Consider the following 13,828-nt stretch of genomic DNA (forward strand, 5'->3'; position numbering starts at 1 on the left):
TGCCCCACCATCTAAACAAACTGCTTCCTTAAATGGCCTCAAGCTTGTAGTAACCTCACTCTTAAACACTGCTAATAGTTCAGACTGACCTGTGGCCACCTGGCGAACTAGCACAGTGTTCAGCTTGATCACAGGGCTGAATATGTGCTTGCTGTCAGCAGTAGATGCCAAGATCTTACTGTGACACCGCAGTACCAGTTTGTCATCTTGCTTTTGCAACAGCACCAGAATATCCTCCAAGAGCAAGGTGTAGAGATCTGTGCAGGGCGAGAACAGGCCCAGATCAGGCTAAAGATCCACTCCCTCATCACACCCACCCACCCACCCCAGTTCAAAGATAAAAGGCCTTTTTTCTATTAAACACGCAAAGGCAGTAATCAACTCAAGGCCATTCTAAGCATATCTTCCTCATCAAAACTACAGCAGAGGGATGCAGACAGAACTGGATCAGCTCACGACTGACTGCTGCGTCCCTGCACGGTCTTAATGAAGCTCCAAGCACATTTCAGGTTGAAGAAAATAACTTAATCAGCTCTGAGAAATATGCAGCCATCAACACAGGTAGCAGAACAATCCGTAATTGGGAATCAAAGATGACTCATCTCTTTTCCACTGCTGGTTGCAAAACCCACCTCTAAGCCAGCTGCCAGAATAGGACTCACCTATAGTCTTATCCCGATTCACCTTCCAAGTCAGAGGTCCTTCGTGAATCATCTTCCGCTTGGTCAAATCCAAATTCTGTCAATAGGGGAATGAATGAATAAATGAACGAATAAATAAAAAACAAACCCCCCAGCATTTCTAGAGAGTTCATAGCACAAAGGGAAAGAACCAAGATTTTGGGGAAAGGGTATAGATACTCCAGGCTAACGACCAGTGCCTGATTCAGAGCCTGGTAAAAAGAGAGATCTGGAATCAAACGAGTTACAGAGGATGAACCCAGAGCCTGTGAATCACTGCACTCATCACTTGAACCTGGAAGCTTCACCATACCCCATAAAAAGTCCGTTCTTCTCCGTTGTATAAGAACAGGACCCTCCAGGCATAGATATAGGGGATGACAGGCCTATATTAAGGAAGCTTAATGTATAGGCTGAACATGGCAAACTGGGCTCTATGGTTTGCGTGGCAGGAGTGGGAAAGAAGACCAAACGCCTGTGAAAGCACCCGTGTAGTCCGTATGTGAAGGACAACAGAAGATGCTGTGATCACTGCCAAATGCCAGGTCAGTTAAACACGGTGGCAGGGAAGTGGTTTAGTCTCAGCGACAGGTTTTTAATAGAAGGAGCTGTTTTAAGGGCAATTTTAAGGGCTTATGTGCGCGATAGAGGGGTTGAATCCTACAATCCATTCCTCTGAAAGTTAGATGCAAGACACAAGTCACAATTCAAGCCTTTCTGACTTGCATTCATTTTTAAGCTGTGGTATTCCAATGGCATTCTCCTTGGATGAAGGGTTTACAACCTGTGGCCTTGCATGAGCTTAAAGTATCAGGTGAAGAATTTGCTTTTAAAATTACATTCTTGAGCCAGCTGAGGGGTCACTGTATTGCTACTGGTATTCTGTCAATTTATACAAAAGTTTGCAGTTTATAGTATAGCTGGTTAGTGCTTCAACAGCCAAGTTGAAAGTTATGAATGCCTGAAGATGACACTGATGTATGAATTGTTTTGATGATCTGCAGGACTTTATAATGTCAATGGATTCTTCATCCATTTCGGTGCTTGTGACATTTAGCAGATCTGTAGACAAGCTAGTGAATGTAGTAATTTCCACAAGCCATTCCTCTCAAGCCTCAGAGTTTATAAGCGGTGCCAGCAAGATAGCAGATTTTATATCTACCATGAGTCTTTCATTTCATGGGATAAAGAGTTTGCCAAGTCTTTTCTGACAGGCTGGTACACTACACAGAACAGCTTTATGGTGAACTCCATGAGCCTTGAAATGAAGAACTCTGACTATTATAAACTTATTTAGTGCCCCTGTGGAAGTTAAGTAACTGTGCACGAGACTATGTTCAGCTATGAAAGGATGTACGTAAGAATTTGTATTTTGCAATTGTTTTGTATGCTTATACATCAAAAAGCTCTGTTCCAAGGATATTTGTGAGCGATGTTACAGGCGCCACAAATCACAGATGTTTACCACCAGCTCTAGCAGTTCAGCTGGTCATACCACTGGATCCTCAAGGTGAATCAACCTCAGGATGTTCCTGCTTGACACCAGACAACATCAAGGTAAAAAAGACTGTTCCAACTTTTATCTGAGCCTAATTTGCACAAAACGAACTATTCCAACCAAGAGATCTTACACCTTCAGTTCTCCTATGAAATATGAATTTTCATTGCCACCTAGGAGAAATTTTACAATCTCCTATGCCTGACAGAAGGGTGAGTGTGCCCGAAAGCTTGCAAATAAAGATTTTTTTTTGCAACTATCTAGTTGATCTAATAAAAGACATCATCTCTACCATGAGTTCTGATCCCTTCTGCCTCTTGACCAATACGACTACAACCTGCATCCCACTTAATCTTGGTTTTTTGTTACACAAATTGAAAGCTGCAAAAGCAAACAACTGCAAAAATACCCGGGGAATCATCACCATAACTAAATCATTGCTTCTGCTCTGTCACTTACCCGAAACTCATCCAGCATAGGGTCTTCTGCCTGCTTCAGATAAGACAGGTCGAGACGACGCTGATAATCTTCTAAATGCTGGAAGAGACATGATGAAGCCATTCACATCGGTTCGGGTTAAACTCAAAAGAGTCGAAATGTTCAGGAGACCATTCAACAGGCTCACAGGGGCTTGGGACCCCAGCTCCACTAGCAGCACAAAGATCCACCAGAAGACAAGTCTCACTCCCTCAGCCACAGACCTAGCCATTTTGGAGGTCTCCAGCATCCTGGCTCCTTTTTTTGATGCCTCCATTTGCCCACTCTTGTTACTAGTGTCCTTTCCTTCTTACCTGCTTGTTCTCCGACTCTTTGACAGCTTGGTTCACATAGTTAAGGATTTGACGGCAGTGATCCGCTGCTTTCTTCACTTTCTCCTTCTCCTCAGGCAGTTCTACAAGACAAGATAATAAAGGAAAGATGGGAAAGGATGAAAAGAGGTAGCACATCTAATGGGTCACACCGACTGTAAATTCGAGGAGACCGTGTCCACAAAACAGTCAGTGCACATGCAGCATTTCAGAGATTAACAACAGAAATAGGTTCATGGCTGGGAGCGATATGGGTCTGGAAGCTCCCCAGGCCATAGTTCTATAATACTGATGTGTTTAACAGAGGCAGAGTTTTGAAGCCCTAATAAAAGTGACAGTTAAGTTGCTGGATAACCTTTCTGGAAAGGTTATCCACTAAATTAATTCCAGGTCAAAGAGAACTTTGAAGCATGTGGAAAAGTTGCTAGAACTCCACTGCAGCTCTCAGGGTAACTGCAGGAGAGAGGTTTGGGTGAGGGGGAAGAGAAAGAAACTAGAATCATTTTTAATCTCTGGCTAAAATGTAAAGAGGCAGAGGAGTTAGCTCAGAGGACAGCATACACCATCAGATAAAGCTACTAGGGTTTTGAAACTAATATGGAAGAGGGATACATTGTTAACTGAAAGTATAATGTGATTAAAAATACTGGAATGTGCAATTTCAGAACAACAGTAACTGACTTTTATAAAGAGAGGCATTTTAAAAAAAAATAATAATAAAAAGGGGGTCAGAATGGGATTTTATGCAAACATGCAAGTGGTAATATTCCCTAGACCTCAGACTTTTCTTTTATTTGCTTAGAGTTAAAACAAAATATTTTCCCCAAGCTACAACTCAGAAGCAACAACCTGCAACAACAGCAGGAATAAAACTGTGAGTCCAATAAGCACTCCAATGCCCAAAGACAGGTAAGGCATGATTGTGTCTACAGATGCACATGAAGCAATTCTCACTTATTGGAAGGCCAATTATATATTTTTTTCCATTTGCAGACAGGTACGGCAAGAAGAATGGATCACAACCCACTCTTAATTGTACTCACAGTCATCTGGTAGGTATAGTGGTTTTTAACTTAAGCAATTAGATGTCACTGCAGTTAGTGTCTGCTATTAAAACCTTTGCTTAGAAGGGTATGCCGTAGGATTACCAACGAGGTTTTGTGCAGTTTCCAGGTAGTGCATTATACAGAAGTACAGATTAGCTAAGTTCTGCTCTGGAGGTGTATGTACACATGACAGCCCTCTGAAGATTGAAAGGGCGATAAGAATAGCAATATTAAATTACCCTTCTATCAGCACCCACTGCAAAGAGAACATAGGCAACATTTACATTATTTCCACCACCTTGGCTTTACCGTTACAGGCACCTTAAAAAGGCTCCAGTGGAAATTGAATTTGGGGGTTTTTTTTGAAGCAGGCCAGTTTTAGATCTTGTTTTCTGAATAAGTATGTTCTCCTCACAGGAAAAGGATATTGCACAAGGAAACCCTGGGTGGCAGAAGACATGCTGTGTACCGGAGTGTACCGTTTCAAATCACCAATTATTAATCATCATCCAAATCAACAGGCAGGGAACCTTGATTTGAATCTTTCATTTTCCCTTTTGCTTTGCATCTGCAGTTTTTAGTTACTTTCCTAAAGAAAAGTTGATTTTTTTGGGTTAGTACCAATAAAACATACTGATTTGTATCATATAAAACCTGACACTAAAGGTGGTAGTCTCTTGCTCGCTAAGGTAGCTCTCTGCACGTATGCATTCCAATTATGCAGCTTAATGTAGTTTTATTCAAATTAATTTTCACATTTGAGGGGGGCAGAAGTGATTGATGGTGGATTTCTTTTATTAGAAGTTTTTTTTTCTTTTTACTCTGGTTCCATATTCTTTGCTAGAACTTACATTGGCGCTAGCGTTTTGACCCTCTCTCTGACCGTAAATTATACTTCTTGATTTCTTTTTTTCCATTTAAATGTTTCTAATAGGAGTATTATAGATTTAGACTTTTAAAAGGTTATTATAATTACATAAAATATGTTCATTACTTAAAAGAAAAAAATTAAAATGAAATTCCAAATTAGATTCCCCTCCCGCAAAAAAAAACCCCAATTTTTTATCCATCACACTGTACAAAAGAAGGGAAAGACGTTATGCTGAAACTAGTCATGGACACACGGCAAAAAACAAGTTGCAAGCAGACATCTTTATGGGTCCAATGTGTTCGGCAAAACGGCCGTGACACACTCACAAAGCCAATGGCTCCCTTGTCCAAATGCTCTACCTGAATACTTAGCAATGCTATCCAACAGAAGGGGGTATTTAGTCAGTCTCTGCATCTCAGTGGGAATGATATCCTTCAATTGCAACCGGCGACACAGCGGATTACTCTCGGCATCCTAAAATTAAACAGCATAATAACTGCATTTGTCATTTTTATTAAGACTATAATTACCTGAACATGTACCATCTATTCATCATATAAACGTCTATTACTTCACTTTCCGGTAATTAAATACAAGACAAGAAATGCCAAGATTTATCACTCAGACAACATGGCCCCGTTTCATTTGCAATTACGTATAGGAAAGGCTCATCACAAAAAGCAATGCCTTCTCTCCCTCATTACTTCACACAAGCCCGGTGCCATCTGCTATCAATCTCAGTCAGTGCCATACACAGAAGACATCAACTTAGTCTTCCACGGTACAGCAAAGCTACGCTACATATTTCAAAATCACATCAGCCCAGTATTACCAGGCTTGCTTTCAGCCAGTGGCGAAGCAGATAACGTTCTCCTGCCAACATGCCACACGACGAGGCCTTGTCCCAGAGGGCAGGGGCAATCCCCATACCTCTCTTCTACCCATGGCACACTCCGCCCCACCATTTGCCCCACGCAAACTCCTCCTCCACGGGACACAATCACAGCATAAAAAAAAATGATGACGTTTCCCTCTCTCCAGGCACTCTAATCCTCTGCGTTAAAAATTCTCCCCTCCAGAAACAATTAAAAAGGAAAACTCGGTGCAGGAAATAATCCCAATCTAGCAAGTGTTAGACATAACCCCACTCATTATGACAGCCTTGCCTACAGCCCTCTTATCCTAGCCACCAGCCAGGTCTGACACCGGCCCCAACTCCTGAGCAAAGCTCACCTGCACAAAGGTCTGGAAGCGCGAGTCCTTCTTCTGCCGTGATTTGATCACCTCTAAAGCAAAGGGCTGGTTACTACAGAAGGTGGCTGCTGCGTGTTTCAGGTTCTCCTCTCCTGGTCCACTGAACTGTGCCAAGAAACCAACAAAGTCAAATTTAGACACAAATAAGCCAGGCAAGTGGGACTGTAAGGCAGCAGCCAGGGCAAGGACACAAAGCTATTCTGCTGCCGAGTCAAAAATCAGCCTTGATGAGAACAAATGTAGTTGCACCAACTTGAATCCCAAGGGATCAACTGGAGTTTGACTTTATACATGGGGCTGGAGGCTCCTGTGAAGCCACTTTGGTTGGCTCGCCCACTACGAGGTCCCAGAATTTCACGTATGGAGCGATTCTCTCATTTCAGCCTCCTGGTAGGGAAATCTGAGTGCAATAAGCACAGTTGATGGATGCAAGAGGCTCTCCTCTTCATGTACCTTTACTCCATCCCTGGCATGCACTTTCGAGACAGCCTAGGATCCTCTGAGCATGCCTACACCTTAGAAGGATTTCCAATTTTTATTCTTGGTTACAAAGCTAGAAAAAATTCAAGGTCCTAATGACCAGCCATTGTAAGTGCACATGTGCACGCGCTCGCACGCTCTCTCTCTCTCGGTGAATTTTCCTATTAGAAATACCAGGTCTTGATTTCCTCCTCCTTCTGGAGGACTTGAGAACTAGAAGGATTAAATCCTCCCAAGAGGCTGAAATTTGACCATATGTGAAAAAGATGTTAAAGTCCAAATTAAACAGGTTTATTTAAAACACAACTGAATTGACCCTTGGGGGAGCGGTATTTTTAAGGGTTTAAACAAACTCCTGGTTCTTTCTGCATGGGCCTCCGTGACAGAGCTCTAGTCTTGTTAGGAATCCTCCGTTAAAACACACAGAAATACAAATGCTTCTTCTCACCACATCCAAACATTTAAGTCATCCTACTTTCCCCTCCATCCCCAGAAAACCCCATTTCTTTCCACAGGCATGCAATCAGTTTTCTGCCCTTTAGACAACATTTGGGGGGGCGGGGCTAAAAATTCTACCTCTGCATGCAGGTCACCTTTAAATGAAATGACTCATTTATCTTTAATTGAATGAATAAAACATTCATCTTGCTAATAGTCCATGCTGGGCTCCCTCCGTTCTATGTCCCCAGCTCCTTGTTAGCTCTACAGAAATGATGGATTTTAGATATTAAAAGTTGTAGCAAATGCAAATTACACTGGTCACCCTGTGGCTGTATTTACCATGTCACTGGACTCCTGCTTTCAGGAATATTTACCTTTCAGGATAAGAAAAAGAAATTCAATTTACCCAAGTCAGTAAGTCCTCTCCAATCTGATCAATAACCGATGTCTCCTTCCTTTTTCGGACACTTTTCATCTGATCATTCAAGCCAGCTAAAAAAAAAAAAAAGATGGTAATAATTAATATAACACAACGTTCTATCTTACCACTTTTGCTGCTGGTTTTAAAATGAAAACTATTCCAAAGGGAGACCAGATTTCTAATTATTTTATGTAAGAAAGTCACACAACTACAAACACAGATCAATAAAAAAACCCATAAACAATAACTGTTTGTATTTTTATGTGCTACCTGTTGTTTTACGGACCTCCACAAACTTTTCCAACATCACTTACCCACTTCAAAAGGTGATGCAAGTTCATCCGTCATGTGTTTAATGCATGGGGAACAGAAACAACAGTCCTAAGTCACCCAGCCAACTAGTTATGGGCAGGGATGAAGATTTGGCTCTTAGCAGACCCCTACTATACCCATTACTGGACCTTTCAGCAGTAACCAAAGACTTACTGCTCCCTTATGTAGCTTTCTACAAATTATTCTCTTCATTAGTATCTGTCTGCTTAGTTTTTGAGCACGTGCCTAAGGTCATTCACAGAAACTGTCTCTGTGACAGAGTGGATGTACGTAGAGACAAGGCAACATTCACAGAAACTGTCTCTGTGACAGAGTGGATGTACGTAGAGACAAGGCAAGCTTGAGGAACAGGATAAAAATGAGCAGGCATTCAGCACCCTAGAAATAAACACTTCTGAGCCATTCTACATATAAGCCAAGAACAAAGAGTGCGGGTATTTAATATGGGAATGCACCCTGAGCAATCCTATCCAGTCAAAGCACTGTGCAGAGAAATCCGCTGTTTAAGGGCCACCTGTACGTTGAATACTTCTACCAGCCCACGGCTATTTCAGTTTTGCACACGCAGTATTACTATTGCAAGCTACCCGGGGCTGTGCTTACTGTGGAGCAGAAGGATGTCCTCCAGGTTGGAAAAGATCTTCCGCAGATCCGAGGGAGTGAGGATCCCTTCACGGGAGACACGCTGGTAGAAGACCTGATGCAGAACCTTCAGCGTGCGGACATGAGCTCGCTCTGTGTAAAAGAGCTCTGAAGGAAAAGGAGCAAGGCAGGATCAGTATTATTGCCTCTGCACAGTGCAGATTCAAACAGCCTAATGCTGGAAGCCTGGATCTGCCAGGATTGACTGACTTTACAAATTACATTTGAGAAGTAGACATTTGTTGCGGTGCCAGACACTGGAACCTGTGGAAATCACCTGCCCCATCAGAACTGTGTCTGCCAGCCCAGATTCAGCGCGCTCAGGAACGAGGAACCATGCTCTGCTATCTGAGTGCAGGAGCTTATAATTTATCCCAACTAGATAGTTCACTCCTGGCAATTCACTCCATCTCACACAGAGCTTCCCAGACCGGTAGGATCTGAATCAAAGGGAAGACCCAGAGTGTGACATCACAGGAGGCAGGTCTCCTTCACTCCCTCCACTCTCCCAGCATGACGTACGCTAACCCATCACATCCTTCAGCCTACTGCCTACTACCATGGACTAACTGTATGTCAGTAGCCCGTACATGCTAGGAGTCTGCAGGCTGGAAAAGACAGCTTGTTCCTAAATCAAGCTGTCAAGGTGATGAAAGTGCTAATCATAAGTTTGAGGAACCTTACGGGTTCCTGGGCTCCAAGAAGCAGAGCCAACTAGAAAAGCATTTGAACTCACCATTAATCACTTCTTGGCGTTTGATTTCATAGGGTTTCAGCCCCAGCAGCAACTCTCGACTCACAAGCTGCTGCCAGTTGGGAGGATCGGTGTCTGTATCAAAATCATACAGTTCATCCTCACTTTGGACATCCCCATAGCCCAAGCTCTCCATCCTACAAGGACACAGAATACTAGTCAGACACCTCCAGTCTCAGGTAGGGGAAGTGGAAAGAACAGTTGTAAAATGCTCTGACAAAACCCTCAGACTTCTGGGTTCCCACTTCAGTCTGGCACTTGACCCAGCTAGAGAGACCTCAAATCCTAGTGTTCATTCTCGTGAACCCCCCTCTTCCCTCCCCCAACTCTCAGGACTGTGATCCCTACTTTTCAACATAGTAAATGATAGGATGAACTTCTTTGCCCAAGCTCAAACAACAACTCAGTGGAAGTTCCTTTTCCCATCCGCAGATCTTGAGATAAAGATACCACTCAAGCAGTGCCTAGGATTCCCAATCCAACAACACTGTAAGCAGTGGTAATTATACCTAGTGCTTTTCACCCATGGATCAATGTTCTTAAAACTATGAATGTGCTGTATTCAATCTGGACACCAATGTGGCATTTCATAAACATGTTATCTGAGTACAGGATAATTGCCTAGGTCACTGTACCTAGCAATCTATCCCCACTCAAATCATTTACACCCCTGAGCCCTACTCCAGAGCAACACAAACTCTTCAGTTCACACAAATTGATTACTATACTCACTTGCGGAAAGGTTTTGGTGTTCCCAACTCAGCTGTTCTAAAAAAAATAAAACATACAAAAAAAGCCATTATGAAAACATATGCGAGCAATGGGATTTTGCTCTGCTCAGACACAAAACAGGCTCCAGAATTAAATCTTCAAGCTTAATTTGCACCCTTTCAACTTTGTTTGGATCTTTATGGTATACAAGATGCTTACTGCAAATGCAGTGGAAGGAAAGGAGAAGGTCAGAGGGCACCATCCTCTCTTCCCTCCATTAAGGTCCCAAAACAAGCTCTGCTGCTAATGAAGATCTACAGATCTACTATATAAACTGCCTTGCCAGCCCCAAATAACCTGTGACAATTACCTCTCAAGTTCTCCCTCCTCTTCCTGCAAGTGGTCCAGGGGTGGGGAAGGGAAATCAAAGGTGGCATTAGGTGTGCGGGGGGTGCCGTCCACAGAGTCACTAGATGATAGAACTTCTCCAGTCTGCTTGGGGCCTGAAACAAGAACGGCTCAGTTTCCATGGGCTGCACAACACCAGCACTTGTGCAGCCAAGTCTGACATACAGGTCTCCTCTTATTTTGAGGGGGAGAAAAATCAAGAACTCCTGATCTCAGAAAGCAGCCCTAAACAGAGAAATATTTGAAACCCTGCAGCCTATTGTTTCTATAGGACTGAGTACCTGAGCACTGAAGTTAGGGCTGTTTCTTCTGCAAAGTTGATCAAATGCTGTAGTAATAAAAAGCAATTCAGAAACCAATTTTGCGTCACAGTGAGGTTTCCAGATCTGAGAACAGTGACAGGTCACCACAGACTAGTGAACACCAAGAGCCACAATGTGTGATTAATTGCAGAGGACCTCACTGCTCAATGGTACCATCGATCCCTTGAACTGGGACTGAGCTTTTGTACATCCCATCCATCACACCAATGTTATTCCCTTTTCCCAGCATTTTCTTTACCTGTCTCACTATCTTTGCTTGCCTCCGGGGAGGTAAAAGGTCCCGAAGTCAGGGGAGACATAGGATTAGCAGTTGGGTATGCTGCATCTGTGCCATCGCTGGAAGATCCACTCTGGCGTGTTTTGCCAGAGTCTGGTGGCTCTGGGCTAACAGAAGAGGTTGTGGATAAGTACTTTGGATGGCGCTGCTTCTGCATTTCCATGGCTCTGCCAACTGAAGAGATAAAAGCCAGTTAGACAGCTGAACAGTTTTACCTGTCTCCAGAAACCCGGCAGGGGAAAAGCTCCTCGAGGAGATCTCAATGAATAATTTAATTCGCTTGTCTTAAAAAATAATTAAAAAAAAAAACCCAAACCCCTCTCAAACTGAGTGGGCTTCTAGTTACTGAATGGCTATGCATGCTCCTGGGCAACAGTGATGTCTTTAGCCAATACACAAAAATACTGTGCACATAGAAGGCACCTGAGGAAAATGTCAAGGTCTGGCTGGCTTTTCACAACACACATGCAACACAGCTCTGAACAGGCAGACGGACCAACATGGAGGTATTAGTAGAGGAAGCACGAGCTTCACAATCTGACATACTTGCACCACTGTCATGGCGACTCGGTCTTCTCGGCGGTCCCAGGATGCTAGGGAAACCTCTCCTCTTCACCTTTTCCTCCCCTTCTTTCTCTTTCTTTATACTTTGCTGCAGAAGATACACCACAAAGAGAAAAAATGGGTCCCCTCTTCCTCCAAACTCAGTTCCTTGAAATGCTGCATCCACTGATTCTCAGCCTCACTGAGGTTTGAGAGAAGAAAGACCTATTCTGTCTGGGTGTCAAACTCTCTCGGTACAGGACTACGCACAACAGGATTAATATTTCCAAAGGGATCTGCACTCTCCACTTGGTTCTTTCCTTTTTCATGTCCTTGCCACGAGGTATTTAGCAGAATTTGAAGATCTGTTGGAATCTGACACCCCTCAAACTTGTAACCTCTAGGCTGTCAACCGTGTGCCTTACTGCCCACACCACCCCATCCCTCTCTCCAAGAGCTGAGAAGGAATAAATCACTAAAGAACGCAGACTTGAAATGCTGCCTCTAGAAGACTTGTGCGGCACCACGAACCTGCTGGACGGATCGGGAGGGAGTTACAGGGAAAGAACTGAGCCCTACAACTGGTGCTCTGTAAATGGCAGGAAGAGGGAAGGTTTGGCTTCTTTTTGAAGCATCAAGTGCTAATCACTATTAAGAGAAGATAAGCTGTAGAGAGCCAACATTTCATTTGGATAAAATCAGACTTACTAAGATGCAAAGTAGGTTCTTGGATTTATTTCCTTACCTGGAGATTTTACAAGGCTGGAAGTATGAAGAGACGCTGATTAAATTAAACAGTCCAATAGGACAGGCGCTTTTTCACATACAAGTGTCTGAATATGGACAGACACTTGATCTTGGATGACACCGAGTCACCACAGTACCGCTTCAAATCATTGGCGACTGTAGACACACAGCGACAGTGGAAGTAGTGGTCACTTCAATTTAGGCATGCAAGTATGGATTCAGGAGCCTCACTGTTGGCACCCACACTTGAAAATGGTGGACAAAACTCTCTGGCCATAGCACCATTTACCTTAATCTTTGGCAGGAAACCAATACGTCCGCGCTTCTGCTCCAGACTCCGGGGCTCTTTGACCCTCACCCCCAAGTATTTCATGTAGGTGAGAATCACGTACTGCATGGTGGAGCTGCAGAACACAAGCAAGGAAAAGCAGGCAAAGTAAATCTGGGTAAAAACTTAAACTGTCAAAGCCTCCTAAGAAGACAGAGTAGGAAAGTTTACAACTGCTTTTCTACTCAAAAAAGCTCCTTAGGCATTAGGGCATCAATTTCCTCTCTCAGTTCTTTTCCGGATGATGGGAAAGACCTTAGTCACTCACAAAATCCTCCTTCTTGCAAGTGCAAAACAGACTCCTTGATCCAAAGCGTGCGCCAGTCAGCGGAGAAAACTTGGGCAATTTAGAAAATGACTCAGAAATTCTGGAGGCAGCAATAACTTAACTATGTATTTAAAACTGCAACGTGGCTGAGTGTCAGCTGCAGTAAAATCTGTCCAGATGGAGCAGTGCTCCGCTGGGACTGAGCTCTCAGAGCACGTGCTTGAGAAAGGAGGTTTGTGCTACAACCAGCAGAGGGCCGTCTTGTCCCGTTCACAAGAAGTCTCAGGCTCCACTGCAAGCATGGGCACTTTGACCCTTTATCACGGGGGAGAAGGGATGCTTCATCACACACTAACAGCACAGAACTGTTTCCTTACCTCTTGTCCTCTTCCAAAGGTTGAGATGACACCCTGAAAAACAAGGAAGATGCAAATCCGAAAAGGAACAGGTGACACCAATCCACCCCAGCACCACCCACCTGTACAATACCCCTCTGAATCCCACCAAACAGCTGGTGAAAAAAATCAGTGGGGAGAATGAGTACAACTTTCCTAAAAACGCTTCTCTCATTCCTTGGAGTCTCAGAACAGCACAGACTCCCTATGCCTGAAGAAGGGTGACTGCGCCCAAAAGCATGCAAAGAATTTTTTTCCAACTACTCAGTTGGTCTAGTAAAAGAGATCACATCTACTCAAAGAACCTTGCCTGTCTATGTCCTTTAGTCCAGCCAAAAATCCAGCACTTTCCTAAAAACTCCCTTCCAAGACTGCAAGCGTCTACAAGTCAACAAAAGGGATTCCCAAGCTATCTGACACTACAAATATTACCGCCAGAAGCTCTGGGTTTGCTATGAGGCAAGCAAGTACTCCAGGTATAATCCAATCCATAAATGCAAAATACCTGGGGATATTTCTCTCTGATGGTTTTCTCCTGGTCATCATCATATTGATGGCAATCCACCTGCTTGCCAGATGCCAAGTAAGGAGGAGGGGAA

At 43.6% G+C, this 13,828-nt stretch overlaps 1 protein-coding gene across 2 annotated transcripts in view; it reads right to left on the reverse strand.

Annotated features, from left to right (window-relative positions):
• The window catches only part of ARHGEF12 (Rho guanine nucleotide exchange factor 12), a 47,901-nt gene that overhangs the window by 11,501 nt on the left and 22,572 nt on the right, over window positions 1–13,828 (reverse strand). For both annotated transcript variants that reach the window (XM_019547062.1, XM_019547061.1), the window contains 15 exons: window positions 13,212–13,244; window positions 12,528–12,642; window positions 11,495–11,600; window positions 10,910–11,122; window positions 10,311–10,443; window positions 9,962–9,997; window positions 9,212–9,366; window positions 8,437–8,583; window positions 7,486–7,571; window positions 6,138–6,263; window positions 5,264–5,378; window positions 2,970–3,070; window positions 2,638–2,715; window positions 663–738; window positions 90–257 (listed from right to left, as the gene is read on the reverse strand). In XM_019547062.1, the coding sequence (XP_019402607.1) occupies window positions 90–257; window positions 663–738; window positions 2,638–2,715; window positions 2,970–3,070; window positions 5,264–5,378; window positions 6,138–6,263; window positions 7,486–7,571; window positions 8,437–8,583; window positions 9,212–9,366; window positions 9,962–9,997; window positions 10,311–10,443; window positions 10,910–11,122; window positions 11,495–11,600; window positions 12,528–12,642; window positions 13,212–13,244 (1,688 nt within the window). The remainder of the gene's footprint in view (window positions 1–89; window positions 258–662; window positions 739–2,637; window positions 2,716–2,969; window positions 3,071–5,263; window positions 5,379–6,137; window positions 6,264–7,485; window positions 7,572–8,436; window positions 8,584–9,211; window positions 9,367–9,961; window positions 9,998–10,310; window positions 10,444–10,909; window positions 11,123–11,494; window positions 11,601–12,527; window positions 12,643–13,211; window positions 13,245–13,828) is intronic.

The sequence above is a fragment of the Crocodylus porosus genome, unplaced genomic scaffold (genome assembly GCF_001723895.1).
Source record: "Crocodylus porosus isolate Cpor-Errol unplaced genomic scaffold, CroPor_comp1, whole genome shotgun sequence".
Classification (NCBI taxonomy): domain Eukaryota; kingdom Metazoa; phylum Chordata; order Crocodylia; family Crocodylidae; genus Crocodylus; species Crocodylus porosus.